The sequence below is a fragment of the Corticium candelabrum genome, unplaced genomic scaffold (genome assembly GCF_963422355.1).
Source record: "Corticium candelabrum unplaced genomic scaffold, ooCorCand1.1 SCAFFOLD_55, whole genome shotgun sequence".
In the NCBI taxonomy this organism is placed as follows: domain Eukaryota; kingdom Metazoa; phylum Porifera; class Homoscleromorpha; order Homosclerophorida; family Plakinidae; genus Corticium; species Corticium candelabrum.
Window position 1 is genome coordinate 1 of NW_026912717.1, and position 22,000 is coordinate 22,000.

A 22,000-nucleotide genomic window follows, 5' to 3' on the forward strand; every position below is an offset into this window, starting at 1 on the left:
TCTGTTTGTCAAATCTTTAATATTTTATACATATGAACTATTACAAGCTATAGATACGAAAGTTCGTTATATATCAATTAGACCCACATGGGTCTCTAAAAATTACCAACTTAGGTTGCATGCAATTGGACACTATATATGTCATTGTCTGTCTGTCTGTCTGTCTGTCTGTCTGTGCGTGTGTGTGTGTGTGTGTGTGTGTGTGTGTGTGTGTGTGTGTGTGTGTGTGTGTGTGTGTGTGACTTTGTCTGTTTGTTTACAATGTGTGTTTGTCAGTTTGTCTGTCCAGTTTGTCAGTCTGTTCAAAATATTCTCATCCCTTCTTCCACACAGTCAAATCACACCTGTTCATTGAAGCAAATGATTTGTCTTACAAATGGACTGCACACAGTTGGCTATACGAGCTTTCACTCGAGGCACTTGACTTTGTCAATATGGGTCTTTGTTGCAGTTGGCTTCAATAACGAATATAATAAATATTTTGCCGTTCTCTTTCCCACAATGCCTGGAAACTTCCTACGTGTGTGATTGACCATTTTGTCAGTCTATGTTTGTCTGATTGTTTGGCAGTTTGGTTGTACTGTATGTTGCATAATTTCCTTTCTTGTATTCATTAAATAGATTAATGTGTAATTGATTAATTGAGGCATTTGTCTTGGTGTTTTGTGTAGAGGGAGGCCTTTGGTCATTTGTACAGGCTGACCTAACGCATGGCTACAATCAACCATTTTGTGATGATGATGATACGAAGCAACATGTTTTGAGGAACTTCATGAGAACACCGAAAAATCTGGAGAACGTAAGCAAATGTAAATGTGAAGCTTTTGAGTTTACTGGCATGCGCGATTCACCTCAAGCAAACACAGAACAACAACACAACAACAACAGAACACAACAATAAAATAACAAGAAAACAACAGAGAAACACAACAACAACAGCAAAGCATCAACCATAAACACATGCACACACACACACACATGCACACACACTTGCCACACACACACACACACACACACACACACACACACACACACACACACACACACACACACACACACACACACACACACACACACACACACACACACAACACACAGACACACACACACAAACACACACACACACACACACACACACACACACACACACACAAACAGACACACACACACACACACACACACACACACACACACACACACACACACACACACACACAGTCACACACATAGACACAGACAGACACAGACACACACACACACACACACACACACACACACACACACACACACACACACACTTGCACACACACACTTGCACACACACACTTGCACACACACACTTGCACACACACACACGCACACACACACACACACACGCACACACACACACACTTGCACACACACACACACGTGCATACACACACACACACACATGCACGCATGCACACATGCACACACAGACACACGGACGCACACACACACACACACAACGTGCACACACACACACATGCACACACACACACACACACACACACACACACACACACACACACACACACACACAACGTGCGCGCACACACACATGCACACACAAACACACACACCAAACGTCTGCATCTCACACAATGTGGTGACAACATTTAAACAACAGTATACCCTGACGTGGAAGTAATTCATATTGAAATGAACACGAATGAGACAGGAAGCAACCCTTTCAGTAATATACCTAATGTGACTTGAAATGAGATGAAGTCACATCATTGTATGCATATGCTTGTTTCTCATGCATTGATTGATGTCTAGCTTATGGTGTTTGGATTTCTCCTCTGTCTCCACACGTTTCTCTACGTCTTCACTTTCCTGCCCTTACGAGTCATAGCAGCTGCCGTGTCTCTCGTTTTCAATATCTTTACACGTCCATGGTAAGCAGCTTTCTCATCGACATGACACACACACAATAAGTTGTAGACATAGAACCATGTGCGATAATCAAGTTGCATCTATAATTCTATGCGAATATGGAAATTCTGTTGATATCAATTGTGGTGACATTTATATTTCATCGTTTCTATTGTAAGCAAAGTGTTGACGATTACTTGCGGAGTGTTTGGGACACGTTTTAAATCGTTTGAAACTCTGTATGTTCTCTACGGGCTGTGCTTTCGGTTTGGTTTTACTGTAACGTAGTGGTGGCTGTTGCTGGCGTTTGTTGGTGCATACAGAGCATTTAGTTAAAACAGAGCATCAATATATTGCTAGTGAACATGTCATTACTGGCAAAGATAAAGAAGTACAAAATTTATAAAATATAATTAATTAATTGCGCATGCGTATTAAATTATTTTGAATAACATCAAAAATTGCTGTTTTACTGACAAGTAATCAAGAAATTTTATTGTCAAATAAATAAATTTATTACGCATGCGCATTAAATCATTTAAAAGGCAACATCGAAAAATTGCTACTGAACATGTTATTACTGATAAATAATTAAGGAAAAAATTGTTAATAAAATACATTAAGTGCGCATGCGTATTACATTGTTCAAGTTAAAGCGACATCAAAACGTTTCTTCTCGTAATCAAGAAATTTTTTGTAGCATAGTGTGATTAACTGCGCATGCTTATTAAATTAATTAATTTACCAAGTGTCTATAATTGGAGGAGGAGAACATTGTCAGGCATTTTGAGTGTAAACATTGTGTGACTGTTTATTGGTTTCGTTCTGCTAGGAAACCGCTTCTCAACCCTGCGCAGATCTGTGATCTCTTACGAGGTACACACATGACAACAATGACAATGTGTTGCTGTATATGATGAGTCTTGATGTTGAATGCATTGTGTTTGTGTGTGTGTTTGTAGGTGTTATATTCTGTGTCTGCTTCTGTCTTCTATTCTATATTGACAACTCAATGCTTTATCATCTCGTGAGAGGACAGGCGGTCATCAAACTGTATGTCATACATAACGTATTGGAGGTTAGTTTTTGTGTGTGAGGTTTACATTTTGTTGCAGTTTGTATTTACATTTGATCATACTTGCTTGTTACAACTCGTGTATCACAGCAAAGCGAGGTTGTAATGGGGTTTCTCTCTGCGTTTTTGTGTCTGTCTGTCTGTCTGTCTGTCTGTCTGTCTGTGTCTGTCTATCTGTTTATCTGTTTGTTTGTCTGTCTGTCTCTGTCTGTCTGTGTGTCTTCTATCTTCTGTTTGGCTGTCTGCCTGTCTGTCTGTCTGTCTGTCTGTCTGTGTGTCTGTTTGTCTTTAGGTCCCCTGTGTTTGTTGTAGTGTATTGTTTTACATTCATTTATTCCAGATTGCTGACAAATTGATGTCTTCGTTTGGTCAAGATGCATTGGATGCTTTGTTTGCCAAAGCTACATCGCGATCAACTCCAAGATGGAAACTTATTTTCGTCATTCCTCACATACTAATTGCTATTGTTTACGTCTGTAAGTGGCCAGCAATACTAACGATTACATGTATTTGTTTTTTTTGGTTTCATGTCTGTCTGTCTGTCTGTCTGTCTGTCTGTCTGTCTGTCTGTCTGTGTCTGTCTGTCTGTCTGTCTGTCTGTCTGTCTGTCTGTCTGTGTCTGTCTGTCTGTCTGTCTGTCTGTCTGTCTGTCTGTCTGTCTGTCTATCTATCTGTCTGTCTGTCTGTCTGTCTGTCTGTCTGTCTGTCTGTCTATGTATCTGTCTGTCTGTCAATACATATATTTTCAAACATTGAACTATTATACACCATCTAAGTAAAGCAACTAAATACTACCCAAGCCAATAGGGCTTGGTTCTACCTACAACTATTTATGTTTATGTGGCTGTTTGTTTGTCTGTCTGTCTGTCTGTCTGTCTGTTAACTTATGTTTGTATCTAGTTGTGCATGCTGGACTTGTTCTAACTCAAGCAACCGTACTGAATGTCGCCATCAACTCTCACAACAAGGCACTACTGACTATCATGATTTCCAATCAGGTAATCTAAAGTAATTAAGTCAAACGTAAGTTAAAGACGAATAATGTAATTGATTTGAGTAGTTGCTGGTTGCTGTTTTGTTAGCTTATTGTATTTGGCACAAAAAATTTGGTTGACAGTGACTGGTTTTCAAGTGTATATAATGTTGGGATGTGTTTGTATTGTGATGATCGTTAGTGTTTGTTAGGTACTTGCTTTGCGTTGTGTGTAGTTTTGGTCATGTTTGCGTGTGTGTTTGATTAGTTTGTGGAGATGAAGTCGAATGCTTTCAAGAGATTTGAGACGAACAATCTTTTTCAGATTTCTTGTCAAGGTGTGTTGTCGGCTTGCTGAGATTTTGTTAGCTGCAATTAGTTGGTGTGTGTGTGTGTGTGTGTGTGTGTGTGTGTGTGTGTGTGTGTGTGTGTGTGTGTGTGTGTGTGTGTGTGTGTGTGTGTGTGTGTGTAAAAGAAATTCTGTTGTAGATATAAGAGAGCGGTTTCATTATGCTGTACTTCTTAGCATTGTTCTACTCAGGAATATGGCTGAGTTGGACTGGAACGAAGGTAAACAGCTGGCCATCAGCTGACCAATCTATGAGACTACAATACTTGGTAGTTGCATGTTCCTGTTAATAAATCACTTCAGTAGGAGATGCATCTGTACAGTAATACATTGAGAGATGCATCCCTTTAATAGAATAGCGTAATGTATTGTTGAAATGCATCCCTCCAATACATTAGTTTATTGTATTGTGAGATGCATCCTTCCAATACAATAATCTAGTGTATTGTTGAGATGCATCCCTCCAATACAATAGTTTAGTGTATTGTGAGATGCATACCTCCAATACAATCTAGTGTACTGTGAGATGCATCGCTTCAATACAATAGTCAAGTGTATTGTGAGATGCATCCCTCCAGTACAATAAATAGTCTAATGTATTGTGAAATGCATCCCTCCAATACAATAGTTTAGTGTATTGTGAGATAAATTCCTCCAATACAATAATCTAATACAATAAAAAGTGTGACTAAACGGACTTCTTTTAGATCATTTGTGGACTCTAATTCCCATTCTATTTGGTGTTATGGCATCAGAATTTGTTGTCGATTGGATTAAGCACGCATTCATTTTAAAATTTAACAATATCAACTCTAATGTATATAAAGACTTTCGACGATCATTGGCCAAAGATGTAGTCATTCATAGACGCAACATGGCACCAGGAGATCAACTGGATGTCGTATCTCGAAGGATTGGCTTTATACCTCTACCACTGGGTTGTCTGGTAAGCAGCAATATCTCACGTATCTTTATTGAGTACAGAATACTTTCTGTAATGCATTTGTTATGTGGAATTTTTAAATCTTTTCCTATGATATGGTGGAAGATGAAGAGGTGGATATGCTTGAGCTTACACTTGTTTACATGGCAATAGAAATGCATTAATCAGGTGTTACATAAGACTTGATTTTGCAAAATTGATTATATTTTTTCTCATTTTCTATGGCTTGTGTATATAAGTTGCAGTCATTTGCTGCAGTAGACACGTTACTGTTATTCGTGTGGTAGCTATTAGTTGTGACAGGTTGGCACTAATGAGTCACAGTGCATGATATAGTTGGGCAACTTGCCTGATGAGATTCACTCTTTAAGTTTGTAATGTATGGATCACATGCTTACACACACACACACACACACACACACACACACACACACACACACACACACACACACACACACACACACACACACACCTCCTCCTGTATAGCTTTCGTCTAAACGTACTTGCTACCCCTTTAGTGGGAACAAAGACAAAGTCATAAATAAGTGTTCCCATGAATATCGATGCATTTGTGTATTGCATAGCCTCCTTTGCTTCGAAAGTACTTCTTACATGTCTGGCATTCAATGGCTCCTTTTTGCTCATGTATAGGTTTTTCTCTTCAGCTATGCATTTGTGTCTTTTCAAGTCACTAATGTGTCTGAAACCTCTGTGGCATTCAGGGCAGACAACAGTTTGTAAATCAACATTGCCAGATGACACTTGACTAGAATCCAGACAGGCATGGTAGTGGTCTCTCCAGGCAGATCTTGATGTATTTGTTAAATTATACCAACAGCTTTCTGGAATGTTTAGATCATTTAGGTTTTTTCCTAATTATGTCTTTCCAGCATTTCTTAGGGCCACCTTGTAGAGGTTTTTCTGATAACCACGCAAAGAAGCACATCTTGGGAATTCGATGGTTGGGCATTCGAGCCAAATGCCCTAATCATTGCATACGTCATCTTATAAGTTTGATGTTTATAGTGTCAGGATCTCTCCATCTTTGTCTTATTGTTTTATTTGAGATATGATTTTTCGGCTGTTGTGGTAGAGATTCCAAGACCAAAGACATCTATTATGAAAAAGAGTTTAATTTCTGACACACACACACACACACACACACACACACACACACACACACACACACACACACACACACACACATACACACACACACACACACACGCCAAAAATGGCAAATTACTTGAATGGGCGATCAGGTCGCATAAGTTGTATGTACCTTTAAGATGTTGATTATTTTGATTTTAGTATACATTTAATGCAGTTGAACCAATGGATCATATTTTATGGTATTGAATGATTTCGTTAACAAGTGTGCAAGTAATGTTCTGTTGCGAAGAAACTACTTAAGTATGTTTTCTCCTCACTAAATATATTTATCTAAATGTTAAAAACTTGATGAGATGTTCGTCATGAACATACATCTTATAGTTTGCATGCATGTGCTTGTCTATTTGCATGGTATGTATACAAGTCATTGATCATTGTGATCTTGTCAGGTCACTCGAGTAGCCGTCAATTCCATCCACATCAGTGGCATTACAGGCATAGCGCTCATACTCATAATTTACTTATGGTAGGCACAAATAGCTCTAGTACAATAACAACAATACAAATCAATACTCCATCTGTCTGTAGCCTCGTCTGCTTCAAAATTCTCATCAGCATTATCCTACTTGGCAAGGCCTGTCGACATTGGATATCAGACGAGGACGAATCAAGCAGAGAAACATATCCTAGTCGTTCCTCCACTCACAAGCTGCCAAATTTTGTTTCCACCAAGCTGCCCGCGTCTCCCTTTATTCGACCACAGTTGACGCCGTCCGTGAAAGGAACAAGTGTGACGTCGACCCCGTTGGTTAGCACGGGTCACCCTGTCGTTCCTGACATGCGGGATGGGAGGCCACGCCTACATCTGGACGAGGTGAATCGTTTTACGTTGTGTGGTGGCAGCATCTTGTAGAGACCGCAGCCTGGAGTAGAGTACGATTGAAGAATTATTGGGGTTTGTTCAGTGTGTGATTTGGATCTCTCTATTCAGAGTTGTGTTGGTTGTATAAGCAGACTCTCTTGAATGTCAGCCGGTGGGTCTGCATTGTTTAGGGTTGATTTCAGGCGATTTTGTCTGATTTTTAAGAGTTGTGTTGAAGGTGCTTACTCTGTTGATCGTTTCTAGTTAATAGCAAATCAAAATCTGGAAGCGTCACAATGATTACTGTTTGTGTTTGCTGGGCAGTTGAAGGGATGATTTGTGGTTTGGGTTGATTGACTTGGTGATTTGTGCTGCACATGTTTTGGTTCCGTTGTGAAGGCATGCACATTCATGGCATCACTTACCTAATTATGATTATAGTTTGGTGGCTGACTGCATGGTGTGTTAAGTTGTCTAGACGACATGAAATTGATTGTCAAAATGCAACTGCTGGGGGAATGTTTATCGGGCTTGTGGGATTTTATTGTTGATGTGTGTGTGTGTGTGTGTGTGTGTGTGTGTGTGTGTGTGTGCCAGTTGTGTGTGTATGTGTGTGTGTGTGTGTGTGTGTGTGTTTGTGTTTTCTTTTGTCTGATTGTTGACTTTATGTATTTTCGACATCAACACTAAATACAAAACTTAACATTGAGTATATCAAGTGTTTGACTCAATGAGTTGCACTAGAAATTATGTTAGTGAAACAATGTTTTCTTTGAAAGTTCTTCTAGTGGGCAATTTTTGTATTGGGAGATTTTATAAGGGAGGACCTGAGCATTACTCAATAACATTACACAACAGTCAAACATGGTTTTCATCATTTGCTTGAACATGCTGTTTGTCTTGGTTAGGAAGGACGTTGGCTTTAGTTTTGAAGCAGTTGGTTAAGAGCATGATGTTCAAATCTTTCTAGGCAGTCATGCTGAAAGTGACATGATGTAGATGGACAAGACGAGGGTAGATAGTTTGTGACTAGTGATACTCTTGCACTTCTATAGTGTGTAGTGTGGTTGATGGAATGGATATGCTAAGACTGTTCAGCAGATAGAAGGAAGAACGTGGTTAGTTTTATAGTTATTTTGATAATTTCCTTGTGCTAGTGCTTGCTTGCTTGCCTTTATATATATATATATATATATTTAGGTTTCTTGTTTCATTGTCTGTCGGTGTGTCTGTCTGTCTGTGTGTCTGTCTGTGTGTCTGTCTGTCTGTCTGTCTGCATATATTTTTCATATTTGAATTAGGATACAATAGCAAATGGCTAACTACGTTTGTCCTATGACAATGAAAGCAAGAGACAACAACTAACAACTAAATACAATATATATTTAACTACTAATTGGTTATCTGTCTGTGTATCTGTCTGTCTGTCAGTCTGTATATCTGTCTGTCTGTCTGTCTGTCTGTCTGTCTGTCTGTCTGTCTGTCTGTCTGTCTTTTCATAAATGAATGCTATTACAACTAAAACTATTTGAAATGTTCCAAAGACCCAATGTCTGTCTGTCTGTCTGCCCATCTGTCATTTTCTTGCAAATCTGTCAGGTTAATTAATTAACGTTAATTAAATCAGTCAGTCAGTCAACAGTTCTCGCACTTGTATCCATCGCCACACTACATACAATCAGTCATTCCGCTTGTTCACAAACGTTCCGTTTTGTTGTGCTGATTAGGGTCCCAACACTAAAGTACTAAGAATGCTTTACACTCCCTCCTAGACGTGTCAATTATTTGCCAATAAAAAACCCGTTCCCTTTGCGGTATGACGCGAACGAAAGAACGTGATGCGTTAGCTGCTTGTCTCTACAGACACCCACACGTCTGCTTCCTTTTGATTGGTCACTACCCATTGTTGCAAGCCATGGCTACGACATACCGCTTGAGTCAGGTTGGGTGTCAGAACACCGCTCGTCGGTAAAATTTTTGTCTTTCTCCAAATTTCGTTTTTGACTGCTTTGCTGATGGTCAATCGTGTCGTCAAGCGTACGGTGAAGCTTACGTGATTATTGTGCAAGCATTGGCGTCGCTCAAATGGCTTCTGAACGTTTTTCGTCTCATACGGCGCACGGAATACTTTCCTGCACGGAAGCTAATGATTCCTTGAACAGCGTTGAGTAAGCAGTTTGGTACGCGAGGCTGGGCGAATCGCTCGGAAGTAGTTTTTGGAAGTTTCGTGATAGTCACGTGATTTATCTAAATTGTCACGTGATTAATCGAAGAGCAGTCTGATGTATTGGCTTTTTGAAATGGTTTGGTTACAGCTGGTCGTTCTATGCGCTAGAGGAATTCAAGTCTCCGAGGTCGATTCTCAACAACATCAATTCGCTCGCTATTTCACCAATCAGCAATTCGGGTACGACTGCCAGTCAACTTTCTCAAAAAGGTGACTTCGATGCGACTTGCTCTACAGCATCCTTACTGACGGTACGTTCTAGCGTAAAGAAAGTACAGAAATTAAGAGATTAGCTAGGGACCAATTGCTGTTTGTTTCTCTCAATGTGTAAATGTCTGCGTGCGTGTTGTTGTTACGGTATGGCAGTATGTTTGCCGCTCTAGAATTTGTAGCTGCAGTTTCTCTTGCCTGCAAACGTGGCTTGAGGTGTTAGTTGACTAGCTAGCTTTAATACTTAAATCAGCGTTTTATTTCTCTATAGCAACTGTTAGTGTTTGTGTTTTCTTTGTAGTATGTAGTTACTGCGGTATGGCAGTATGTATGCCGCTTCTGAATTTGTACGTGTAGCTAAATTTTTTCTTACTTACAATTGTGTGTGTGTGTGCGTGCGTGCGTGCGTGCGTGCGTGCGTGCGTGCGTGTGTGTGTGTGTGTGTGTGTGTGTGTGTGTGTGTGTGTGTGTGTGTGTGTGTGTGTGTGTGTGTGATTGCCTCGGTTATGCTGCTAGCTTGGATGGCAACCTATACAGTTATATAGTTCGTGGAAAAGTCCTATCCTTAGCTAGCCTATTGTATATGCATGCGATTTAGCTATGACAAATTGTAGGGGTTATGGTTGCGTACCAGGGGCGTGGCTGGCTATCATATGGTACGGTATCCGTATATCTAGATCCTTGTCAATCATGAATGTGTACACCATGCAATGGATGTAACTCCAGATCTTCCATATGTTGTTTCAGTTTAGGAAAGATCCATCTCAGTGTGCTGCATAACAATCTTGACGTTTGATTTTATTTCAACTGCTTGTAGACTTCTTGCTTGACAAAATGTGATTTTAGAGAGTAAAACATTAGCTGAAGTATGCTGCAGTGTGCTAAAAATGTTGCTACAGTACACTGCAAGGCAATAACTAGATATGCTGCTGATTACCTTTGGGAGAACCAATTAATTAATTATGATCTCATAATTATGATGATTTGCCATTAGCAGGCTCCTTCAGGAATTCTGTAAAGTGGGCGACTCTATAGCTTAGCTTCACACTGCATGTTACGCATGCATGCTGCATTCGTGTGTAAACTGAACGAATTTGTTATCTTTTTGAAGCATTGCATGCGGTTACTTTATTCCCGTATAACACATCAGCTGAACAGACGCACCGCTTGTCCGAGCAGCTGTAATCTTCAGCTGTTGCTCGTTCTCTCTTGCAGCTGCACGACGGAAAACTAGCTCCGCGACAGGCGCGCAAGCAGGCCAATCCGATGCGCTTCAAGGTGCGACTGTTCAACGGTTCCGTTTTGGATCAGCAAGCAAGCGGCGACGGAATGGAAGGTGAGCTTAGATAGCCAGTGCGTCTGCAGTTGGCGATTCTAGATGCACGAGAAGAGGTGAGACCGACAAGCAAACGTAAGCACGGACAACCTTGAGGGACAGGTCGACAGGTCGGGTGAACAGACTGACAACATTCGTGCTGACCGTTGGCCTGCATGTGCTACTGCAATTCAAAATTCGACGTTCGAGCAGACGTTTGTCTAGTTTTTATTGACCTAACTGGTTTTATCTTGTACATTTGCAGGTGTAACGTTTTCTCCGGAAGAAAGCAGTAATGGAAGTACTTCAAATGTAAGTAATTTTTTTTATACTCGTGTGTCTCTATTTTGAGATATTTTCTGTGTGTAGTTTTATTGCAAACTGCAGTGTGTTTGTGCATATGTTTACTTCACTATCTAGTGCATCTACCTAGCCCTTATATAGCGCAGGGTTTGCATGAAGTTTTTTCCTTGTCGATTTCATTTTGTCTGTGGTTGCTCTTTATGTGTTACTGGTCTGTCTAGTGTTGATGGACTCGTGTGTGCTTGTTTTGCAATTCATTCTTTGTTTGTCTGATGAGGTAGTCTAGCTGTTCTCCCGTCTTCCGGTCTGAGAGATTACGTACTGCATGTACAGCGTAACGCTGATGCAGATAGAGCTGTTGATTGCGGAATCTGCATGAACTTATCTTTGCTGTCATTTCTGATTTTGTATTATGCGTGTGTCTGTATGTTTAGCATTGAAGAAGCACTTTGTAATGTTAAGTATGTGACATCAAGACTCATAAATGTGTTGTGTGTTAGGGTGGGCAGTTTTGTGTGTTTATTGATTGTGTGCTTGTACGCACAAGCGATGTGCTTGTTTTCGCTGACACACACACGCGCACGCACGCGCGCACACACACTCACACACACTCACACGCGCACACACACGCACACACACGCACACACACACACACACACGCACACACACACGCACGCACACACACACACACACACACACGCACGCACACACACACACACACACACACACACACACACACAACCAGCACACACACAACAAGCAAACACACACACACACACACACACACACACACACACACACACACACACACACACACACACACACACACACACACACACACAGACACACACACACACACACACACACGCACGCACCCACCCACGCAAACCGTTGCTCTTCGTCTCATACAAATTGTTTTATTGTCTAGAACGACTTGGATCCTTTTCTACACTTGGGACAAGAAGGGCTGGATGTTAGTCTTTCTATTTAATACTTTTCATTATCAATTAATCATTTGTCCAACCATCTTTTTATAGGATTGCGTTTTCCAGGTTCTAGATGATGGTTATTGCTCTAGTCCGGTTACATCGCCTTCCAGAACGTCCAACTCGAATCAAGAGGAAGCCTTAACGGCCATGCAATGTATCATCGACTACGTCGATTGCGAGTATCCCCTACAATGCGTCAGCAGCGTTCAGTATCCGAACAACGCTCACACGCCCGATCACGAAGTACTGAAGTACTGCTTGTCCAGGTAAGCAAGTATACAAATATCATGCAGTTTGCAACTGTTATGCTCAAACGATTAGAAAAGTTATTTAAAGGAGTCAGTTTCTACTGACAGCCGCATGTGTTACACATGCATGCATGGGTGACAGAATCTACCTTTAGGATTCCGTTTGACAGTTTTATGTATTTAGATATACCATATTTCTTTGAATAAACGAGGGAGGCGTTTATTTTATTATTATTAATATATACTTTCATCCAAGGCGTTTAAACAAGGGGGCGTTTATTTATTAGTAGGCATTTGAGGCGTCATACTGTGAGACAGTCTGAGGTCATCAAGTTCTGTTGTCAAGTACAACTAAGTAATTCTTACAATATAGCTAAGCGTATTGGTTATTGTACACAAAGGTAGGGAAATCAATAATCCATGCAGTTCAACGCCAGTTAAGCCTACAAGGTGGACACTCCTTAAGTCGGTATACTCTTTATTTAATTGTGTGCAATAAAGCGGCGTCTATTCGAGGGCGGCGTCTATTCGAGGGCGGCGTCTATTCGAGGGCGGCGTCTATTAATGACGCAAGTGCGGCGTTTAAACGAGCGCCACGTTTAGTCAAATAAATACCATATAAAGTATTGTATATGCATCAACAATTTCGTGTGTTGATTTTATTCTATGAGCAATTGTAATGTTCCAGTGAGGGTATGGAAGATCTCAAAGATTCGGAAGGGAAATCTAAACCAACAGTAAGAACGTTTGTCGAAATTTCGTAGTCGTTGCCATGCATGATAGTTGGCATCTGTTTCAGGTGTTCACTCGAGCCGACAATTGGATTGCAACATGTCGAGTTTCACCACCAAGTATGATGACAACATTCGCGTTTCAGTATAGTAAGATATCTATGGCAACTATAGTACGACATTGAAACATAGGACTCTTACACATACTAACCTAGAAATGACAACTTAAATTTTTTGAATTTTTATAAACGCGGCTGTGTATTTTCTTCTTCTATTTCATTGATAGCATCCTTGTTTCTTGGTGTCTAGGGCACCAGCGACCTCCAACTCATCTCAGTGGGTCCATTTCTGATCCGTCTCACTTGAGACTTAACTCGTTTTGCAACAACGCGCCGGACATTAAGCCAGATCCCGACGAGCAACACGTAGCTCCAACGTCGAAGACGAAAAACGCATCAAAAAAGTAGGAAATTATAGTAAGACAGTATATAACTTGTATGTGCATGGCATGAGGAACAAATATAGGAAGACCGGAGCAGTACTGTACGAGCAACTCAGTCTAAACAGTCAGGGGCGGAGGAAGCTCTTTGCATTGGGGGGGGGGGGGGGATTTCGTAACAGACTGCCGCCAATTGATTTTAACTGAATATGGTTGGTTTGTTATTGATCATAGGCGTAGGCACTGGGGGCACGTATCCCCTCAACTTTTTCAGCGGTCAAGTGACCTGGTAATCTAGAAAGATGACAGACGTAGAAACTGATAACTTTGACGGGACATACTGCACTAACACTATAGTGTTAATGCTATAGTGTTAATGTTGGTTTCTTGTTTATTGCTGTGTTGTATGCATGTATTGTTTCTTTTATCACAGCGGGTTTTGGTACAGTTCCCATCTTGGGGCAAGACACATGAAGACTAACATATTAGAAAACGCTATACTTCAACTACAACTGCACAGACACACCATCTATACACATAACTACTCTATAGCACTCCAACTCACAACGCAACTTAACTTATTCTACTTGATTAATTAATAACACATTTAAACCTTGTGCAGAGTCACGCCCTCTTGGACAAATTTGTGCCCCCTCAACCGAATCTAGGTTCCTACGTCATTGATTGATTGATCTGTGACAGACGAAATCAGAGCAGCATGCACACAAATGATCACGACAATGTATCAAGCGAGTCAACTGCAACAGCATCCAATATTATTTCTACTTGCAATATTTTTTCTTCATTATACGTATACGCAAAGCGGAATAGGCTGAATATGTGACCTTTGCATGTGCATTGAGAGCATGACGACGTCAGCCTCGGTACACCAGACTCTGTGCAACCCTATGCAATTACGTCCAGGATTAGATTGGCGATACTCTAATCCTAATATTATTTGGAGAGGCAATTGCCCCATTTACCTCCACCGGTTCTACCACCCCTGAATATATACTTTCATGTGTGTACACTTGATCTCCGAATGTTAATTACTCATATATGTCTTTTTAATCTTACATTTAGATAAATTTGCTGTTTGTTTCAGTCCGCTTCGAAAATCGTCCCGGGCACAACGTCTTCACTTTTCTTCCGATTACGAATACGAAGACATACGAACGAGCCGCAGTCCGAAACGAGTGGTCTACTCGCCTTCGTCGCCTGATGGCAACGACGACAAGGAGAACATTTACCCGTGTTGCAACGGCCGAATTAAGAGACCCAGGAACGCCTTTATACTCTACACAATAGAGCACAGAGCATCTGTGGCAAGGTCAGTGATATAAAATTTTTCAGGTGCATGAGACTCATGCAACCTATCTTCTTTGTCTGTAATGAAAGGTCCATGTCTTGCACAAATTTGGACAATCCATGGATTGCCTGTACAAACCATGGATTACCAATACAAATTAAACCAATGGTCCATGCATACCTAACTATAATTTTAAGCCTAACCCTAACCCTATAGCCCTAATCTTAGTACTGGCCTTGACTCTCAGATTACACGGAAAGCACTAGACATTCACGGATTGTCCATATCCACGCTGTGCGCATGACAAACATCAATTCTGTTTATGCCATTATATGATTTAGTTTATCTTATCATTGTTATGGTAGGTTAACTGTGTACTGGTCGTATGCATGTGTGCTAGCTTTGAGGCTATTATAGTTTTTGTTTTGCTAACGTATCTATATAAGTGTGGGAGTATTTACGCGTGCAGTCTCATTTGATTTAGTAAATGTGTCTGTAGGTTGTATCCGAACACGGACAATCGTGAGATTAGCAAGCTGCTAGGCGAGCAGTGGAAGAGTCTGTCTGAGAAAGACAAACTGCCATATCGGTAAGACATCAGTAAAGTACATAGGGCGTTAGTGTACTAAATTCTCACCTAGTTTGCACTTTCATAACTAAGTGCGACCGTTCACATTGACATCCATGCATATGCGCTTTGTCCCAAGTGCGATTAAGTGCGCTGTAGAGGTACCTTAGTTTGCACTTACATTCAAATACTCCTTCTTCCACACTGATATCAATAATCCAACTTTGCCAGGTGGGTATTCTTGTCGTACCGCTTATTAGTCTTCTCTTTGCTCTTGGACACATTCAGCAAATGATTCATCATGCATATTTTGCCGACAACGTCCGTTCGGTTCTTCCGGAATGACCACACACGACAGGATTTGAGCTTTCTTTGACGTAGATCTGAGTTCAGTTCGTTTCCCAGTGATTTCCAGGCGACATCACGAACGCAGGAATGAGACGGACATAATTAGGATGCGAGCGATACCCGCGGATTTAAACGTGAACAAAATTGCTCTTACCATTGCCTTGTATACACGACCCTAGCTTAGCCCATTCGCTCTTTAGGTGTGAACACGCCCACAATGTTATGTTATGCGTATTGAGTTGAGACGGGGCTATACAACAGTATTGATTGGATATATATATATATATATATATATATATATATATATATATATATGTGACGCTTTGTTGGGCTAACTTACTTCGTCTTTTCTCTGCAGACAAGCAGCTAATAAGGAAATGGCGGAGTTACGGTATCGTTATCCCAACTGGAAGTATTCTGCAAATCGGGGTCAGGATGTGGTGAGTAACGGTGCCATGACGAGTCGCCAGAAGCGACGTCGATACAATAAGAAAGTTCCCGCTAAACCGATGGGTCTCAAGGAAATGTACATGAAGGAACTCGCCAATACGGTCAAACAAGAATCGCTGTTTGACGAAAGGTAGTGGAGTTTGGGTTTTGGTCGTGGTGGTGGTGGTGGTGGTGGTGGTGGTGGTGGTGGTGGTGGTGGTGGTGGTGGTGGTGTGTGTGTGTGTGTGTGTGTGTGTGTGTGTGTGTGTGTTTATTTGTTTGTGTGTGTGTGTTTGTGTTTTTTTTGTATTTGTGTGTTTGTGTGTGTTTGTTTGTTTGTGTGCTTGTTTGTTTGTATGTGTTTTTGTGTGCGTCTGTGTGTGTGTGTGTGTTGGTGTGTGTGTTTTTGTTTGTTTGTTAGTTTGTTTCTTTGTGTGCGCGCGTGTGTTTGTGTTTTTTGTGTTTGTGTTTATGTGTGTTTGTTTGTTTGTTTGTGTGTTTGTTTGTTTGTGTGTTTGTGTGTGCTTTTCCTTTCCTTTTTTTGTTTGTGTGTGTGAGTGTGCGCGTGCGTGAATCATTGTATTGTGTTTGCTCTGCAAGGAATTCTCAGTTTATCCACGGCGGTGAACACTCATTGTCTGCATCGGAAGCGTCGAGCACGACCGGAGAACCACTAGAAATGTATTCGTGGTTGCAGTGCGAGAATTGTAAGAAGTGGAGGAGGACAGCGACCGACAGTTATGAACTAGAAGGCGACGCAAGGTAAGCAGCCTAAGTTAGGTAAATATTTAATATATTTTATAAATGCATATCCTAAATTATATAGTCACCAGTCTATTCTCTTCTTACACTGGCCTATATATATGCTTTAATTAAGTAAGCCTGGTTTACATATAGCGATGACGCGGTCACTGACGCTGAAATAGAAATGAATCCTACTCTAGCGTCAGCGTCAGCGTCAACATTCAAGGATGCTGCTTCTGTCGAGGCGGTCTCTTTGAAGTTTGAAGACTGGTTTACAATAATTACGCAAGCCCAGCGTCAGCCCAGCGTGTAATATAAACATAGTCAGACGCAGAGACTTAATGGTTTACAGTGACATGTCTGAGCCCAACCCAGCAACGTATTAGCAACTGACGTCGAAGGCCGCACGTGAAGCAAGTACCGCTGCTGTTGCTGTCTAGATCTTTTGCCAAGATTATTCGTCGTTCATACTAGACAACTGGATCACATGAGTGAAAGCGTGACAGCCGATTGGTAGTTAGAGATCGAACTCTTTCCGGTTTACGTTGCGTTGACGCTCGTAAAGAGCTCGAGTCTAGTCCAACGTCTCGACGCTGGTCAGCACGTAGCGTCTCGGCGGAAGGTGTTATCATGTTTAAAGTAGAAGACGCTGACGTTACGTTGGCGTTACGCTGGGCTGACTCTCGACTTGCATAAGTTACTGTAAACCAGCCTCTATGCATAGCCTCAGCGTCAACGTCAACGTCAGCTCCATATTGAAGGCCGTTTCGACGCGACGCGACGGTTTTGGATAGGATTTGTTTCTATTCCAACCCGTCGCGTTGCGTCGCGTCGGAAACGGCCTCTTTCGACGCGACTCGACACGACGCGACGCGACGTGAGGCGTATTGTGAGCAAGGCTTAAGGCTGATTCACACTGAGCACGTAACGTAACATAACGTAGCGTAAAGACTGGTTTACAATATGACGCTGACGGCGCTGACGACGCGACGCGACGTGAGGTGTATTGTGAACCAGGCTTAAAGCTGATTCACACTAAGCACGTAGCGTTACGCTATGCAAGATCATTTCACACTGGCAAATTTTGTTGCCGTTAACGTACCGTATTGTTGACCTTCGTAACGTAACGTAAGATGTTGAGATGGATGCAACTTTTCCCGGTTCACGTAAGCAAGTATCCAATCATGAAGCAGTGTGTGGGTATCTGAGGATGTGCGTTTCACTACTGCAAGATGGATACCGACGAGCGGCCTAGCTAGTGACCTTGCACGCGAGTATCCGTGTTTGTAGATGGTACGACGACAAAAGAGCCGATTTCAAGAGCTCTTTGTTAACTAGAAAAGAGAATGGTTGGAAAGCTTTATTGTCACGGCTCTTGACTTTCTCAAACTGGACGTCACGCGTAGACAACCATTAAGAGTTTAGTTTCTGTGACGGAAGCTTTCATGCCTGACGTCATGTACGCGGACACTGAACGTATACGAAGAGCTCAATGTGAATGCTCTAAAAATGGCATGTTACGTTAGTTACTTACTTAATTAATTAATTAATAAGTTACGTAGATCGCCGTACGTTAATTGATAAATACGTTACGTGCTTAGTGTGAATCAGCCTGTAGAACGGAAAACGGCGAGAGCCTCTCGGTTCTATTTCAGCGGCTAGGCTAGCGGACTACCGCTGGACGGTAGCCAATCACTCGTAAAATTCATATCACGTGTCTTTCTATATATCCCGGATATTCACGTCATTCTAGCGTGCTTGGTTTTCAACAAACATTTTACACACAACCCTTGTCCTACGCCGTTCTATTGTACAGTGTAGATAAACAGTCTTGCATAACCGGAAACGGCAGCAGAAACGGCAGAACGGCAGTTCGTTCACGCTACCGGCAGCCGCGCTTACACGTATTGTAAACCAAGCTTAGTATCATTCCTACACTGGCCTGCTCTTAGTTTTGATATTTGGAGTTTTGTTCATATCTGTTGATATAATGTAATAGTGATACTAATGTATTGTTTACCATTTTTTACAGTTGCTATCTTCTTGGAATGGACTGTGAATGCACATATAATCATTGTTCCTCTCCAGGGGTAAGCACCACGTCTTGTCTTCCCACATGTACAACATTTATCATCATCATCCATCTCGTTTAGGCATACAGATGGCCAATGTCTGCGAAAGACAGCGAGTGAATGACGCCAATAACCTATAACACGACATCTCTCTTTTAACTTTGTCCGTTTAATTATTTCGTGATGTGTGATCGTCGTCTGTTGACGTTCACCGCCCTATATGCTGACAGCTACGTTGTCTGCTCTTTCAGCAATCCGTATGTGACAGTGCATGTCGATTGTTGGCAACCGCCATCGACTTCTTGATTCTTTCTATACAACAAGTCGCATTTAAAGTATCATTGAGACTCGAACAATAATTGGTGGTCGGTCACGTGGTCATTTCTAAGTGTGTGCATTAGTCAATGCAGCTATTGCTGTACTAAATAAAAACTGTATACGGAATGCAAAACTGTTAAGTTACTGTAAAACCCCTCTTCAGTTAACGGTAGTTTACTCAGTGTCCTCATCATAAAAACCATATTGTCCACATGGTCATGATCATTGCGTTCATCTTGTTGTGACCGTGTCTCTTATGCCAGACTTGTTCTCTCAATGTTTTGTGTTACGTTTTGATCTCTGACATCCAAGGCATGGGTTACTATTTTTCAAACTGATCAGATCCACGGGTTACTATTCGAGCAGGGTTACTATTCAAGGAAATATATGGTTATCCTTATTATACATGTGTACATACATGATGATGGCATGTCCACTGATAACAGTGATGACTCTCTTTAGTGTCCTCTGTGTCAAAATGCGACACAAAAGAGAAACCTGCACGTGGAATAGATTAAAGTGAATAAGGGATGTGCATGCCCAGATCCACTCTCTCGTCTTGAAATGCCTTCTATCCACTGGGGCTAGTAATAGCAACAAGTAGAAAAGCAGAACAAGATGCAGTGGCTTGCCAGAAGCACGTTTCGGTCTATGCAACTGCCAGAAAAGTATGCCACATAACCCTGCTGGAGTGCCTGATCCTTGCTGTAACTGTGAGTGCCAGCCACACCAGACTTCCAAAATTTACCGTCACATTTTGCAGAACTTACAAAACAAAGACAGTAGCATATTGGCTTAATGCTTCTATAGCTGTAGATTGTCACACCACTGAGTTGCATTTGGCACTGACGTTTTTTAATTGGCGGCCAGTACTCGCCATGTCATAATGTCGTTATAAAGCTTTGTGAGCTTTTTATTGAGACAAAAGCGCCACCCCCAGACTCACTCACGCTCTGCTAACATTACCGCTGTTGGTCCGCGACTGCTTATTCGTCAGGGAGTACCCTGCTTATATCGCAGCTAACCTTTATATCTAAAGGCTGTTCCACTATCCGCCACCAGTGGACGCGCCCAGTAGCAGACAGCTCTGCCTTGGGGTGTACATACATACATACATACATACATACATACATACATATATACATACATACATACATACATACATACATATATATATATATATATATATATATATATATATATATATATATATATATATATATATATATATATAAAGCTCAAACTGTCTGTCTGCGTACGTGTGTGTGTGTGTGTGTGTGTGTGTGTGTGTGTGTGTGTGTGTGTGTGTGTGTGCGCGCGCGTGCGTGTGTGTGTGTGTGTGTTCGGCCACGTCTTTTGTCCGTTTGCAACCGAAATTGGCACGCACACTCGGCACACGAAGGCGAAAGTTTGCGTAAAACCATTAAATTAATTATGCACCGGGTCTCCTCTCGAGGAATCGACCCCCCGCGCAAAATTTCTCGATGACGCAACTGCTATACATTCCAGTTCATTCGAACACACGCCCACACCAGTCCTGTGTAGACTGTACGTGTCGTCGTCCTTCGCAGAGCTTCGAGCAATCGAATATTTGTAGCTACTCTTCTAGCGCTTTTCGTTTCTCTCTAGATTCTAATTGCATTTGCACTAAATCTAACCTAAACGTTTTCTGCAGCAGGCGCTACACGGGGAGTGTGTCAATTTCTATCGAAACAAGCGAGAAGAGCAAGATTCGAATTTATTCAGAACATTCGGGACATCGCAACAGATTGCACGTGACGTGTCCAAAGACTGCGTCTTCCGTCAGAACCTTACAGTATCTTGCCCGTACGAAGTACGGGGCAGTATGTATACAAATCTGTGCATGCACGAAAGGCAATTAGCAAACTTGTTACTGTATTGTCATGCCTAGAAGCCGACCTTGCCGATCTCGAGTAAAAGCCGCAAATCGAAGACCTTGTCCTGCGTACAAGCCGGTGATCAAAAAGTGAAATTAAGGAATATTGAAAATATTGTCCGAACAGAAACTAGAGCCCATGCACAATGTTCCAGCATCAGCGTGTGACTTTGTTATTTATCAGTATGTATACACACCCGGTCGCTTGATGTCTTAACTTAATCCAACGTTCTAACCTACTCACGCCTAGGCGTACAGTAGAGAGAGTTTTCGAGGTTTGATGTGGTCAACCATCGCAACCTAGTTATATGCTTATTGCATTAGGGGCCATAGTTTCCTTAGTCCTCCCGGTTTTCACGCGTAAGTAAGCATGCATGTAAGGATGCATATAGATGCTCGGCATTTGCACCTATACAATGTTACATGTATGTATGAGATTCCCTCCACAGGGAATGCGCACCGTTCAAATAAAAATTATATTATCTAACTAAACAGTTTCACTATCCTCTACAAGTTTCTCCACTTTCTAAACGTTTAGCAGTAACTGCAGTTCTGATTCTTCCTTCTGTTTCCGATACCCATACTCGCACAGAAAGCTGATAAACATGAGAGGCAAGAAGAAGGCCGACAGTGCTCCGA

The 22,000-nt window shown here is 41.6% G+C and overlaps 2 protein-coding genes across 2 annotated transcripts; both read left to right on the forward strand.

Moving 5' to 3' along the window:
• The first annotated feature begins 676 nt into the window (after positions 1–676).
• Positions 677–7,735, forward strand: LOC134197989 (transmembrane anterior posterior transformation protein 1 homolog). The gene is made up of 11 exons (XM_062667337.1): positions 677–799; positions 1,804–1,922; positions 2,732–2,775; positions 2,862–2,977; positions 3,315–3,450; positions 3,875–3,972; positions 4,216–4,285; positions 4,437–4,517; positions 5,004–5,242; positions 6,802–6,878; positions 6,941–7,735. The coding sequence occupies exons 1-11, from the start codon at positions 773–775 to the stop codon at positions 7,263–7,265; spliced, it is 1,332 nt and encodes a 443-aa protein (XP_062523321.1). The 5' UTR covers positions 677–772; the 3' UTR covers positions 7,266–7,735.
• A 1,411-nt stretch (positions 7,736–9,146) lies between these two features.
• On the forward strand, positions 9,147–19,487 carry LOC134197990 (uncharacterized). Its single transcript, XM_062667338.1, has 16 exons — positions 9,147–9,182; positions 9,251–9,382; positions 9,530–9,692; positions 10,867–10,987; positions 11,232–11,278; positions 12,198–12,242; positions 12,307–12,524; positions 13,195–13,243; positions 13,306–13,357; positions 13,547–13,700; positions 14,782–15,006; positions 15,485–15,574; positions 16,260–16,481; positions 16,931–17,092; positions 19,107–19,164; positions 19,228–19,487. Exons 2-16 carry the CDS (start codon positions 9,300–9,302, stop codon positions 19,264–19,266), a joined length of 1,728 nt encoding a protein of 575 aa, XP_062523322.1. The 5' UTR covers positions 9,147–9,182; positions 9,251–9,299; the 3' UTR covers positions 19,267–19,487.
• The last annotated feature ends 2,513 nt before the right edge of the window (positions 19,488–22,000 follow it).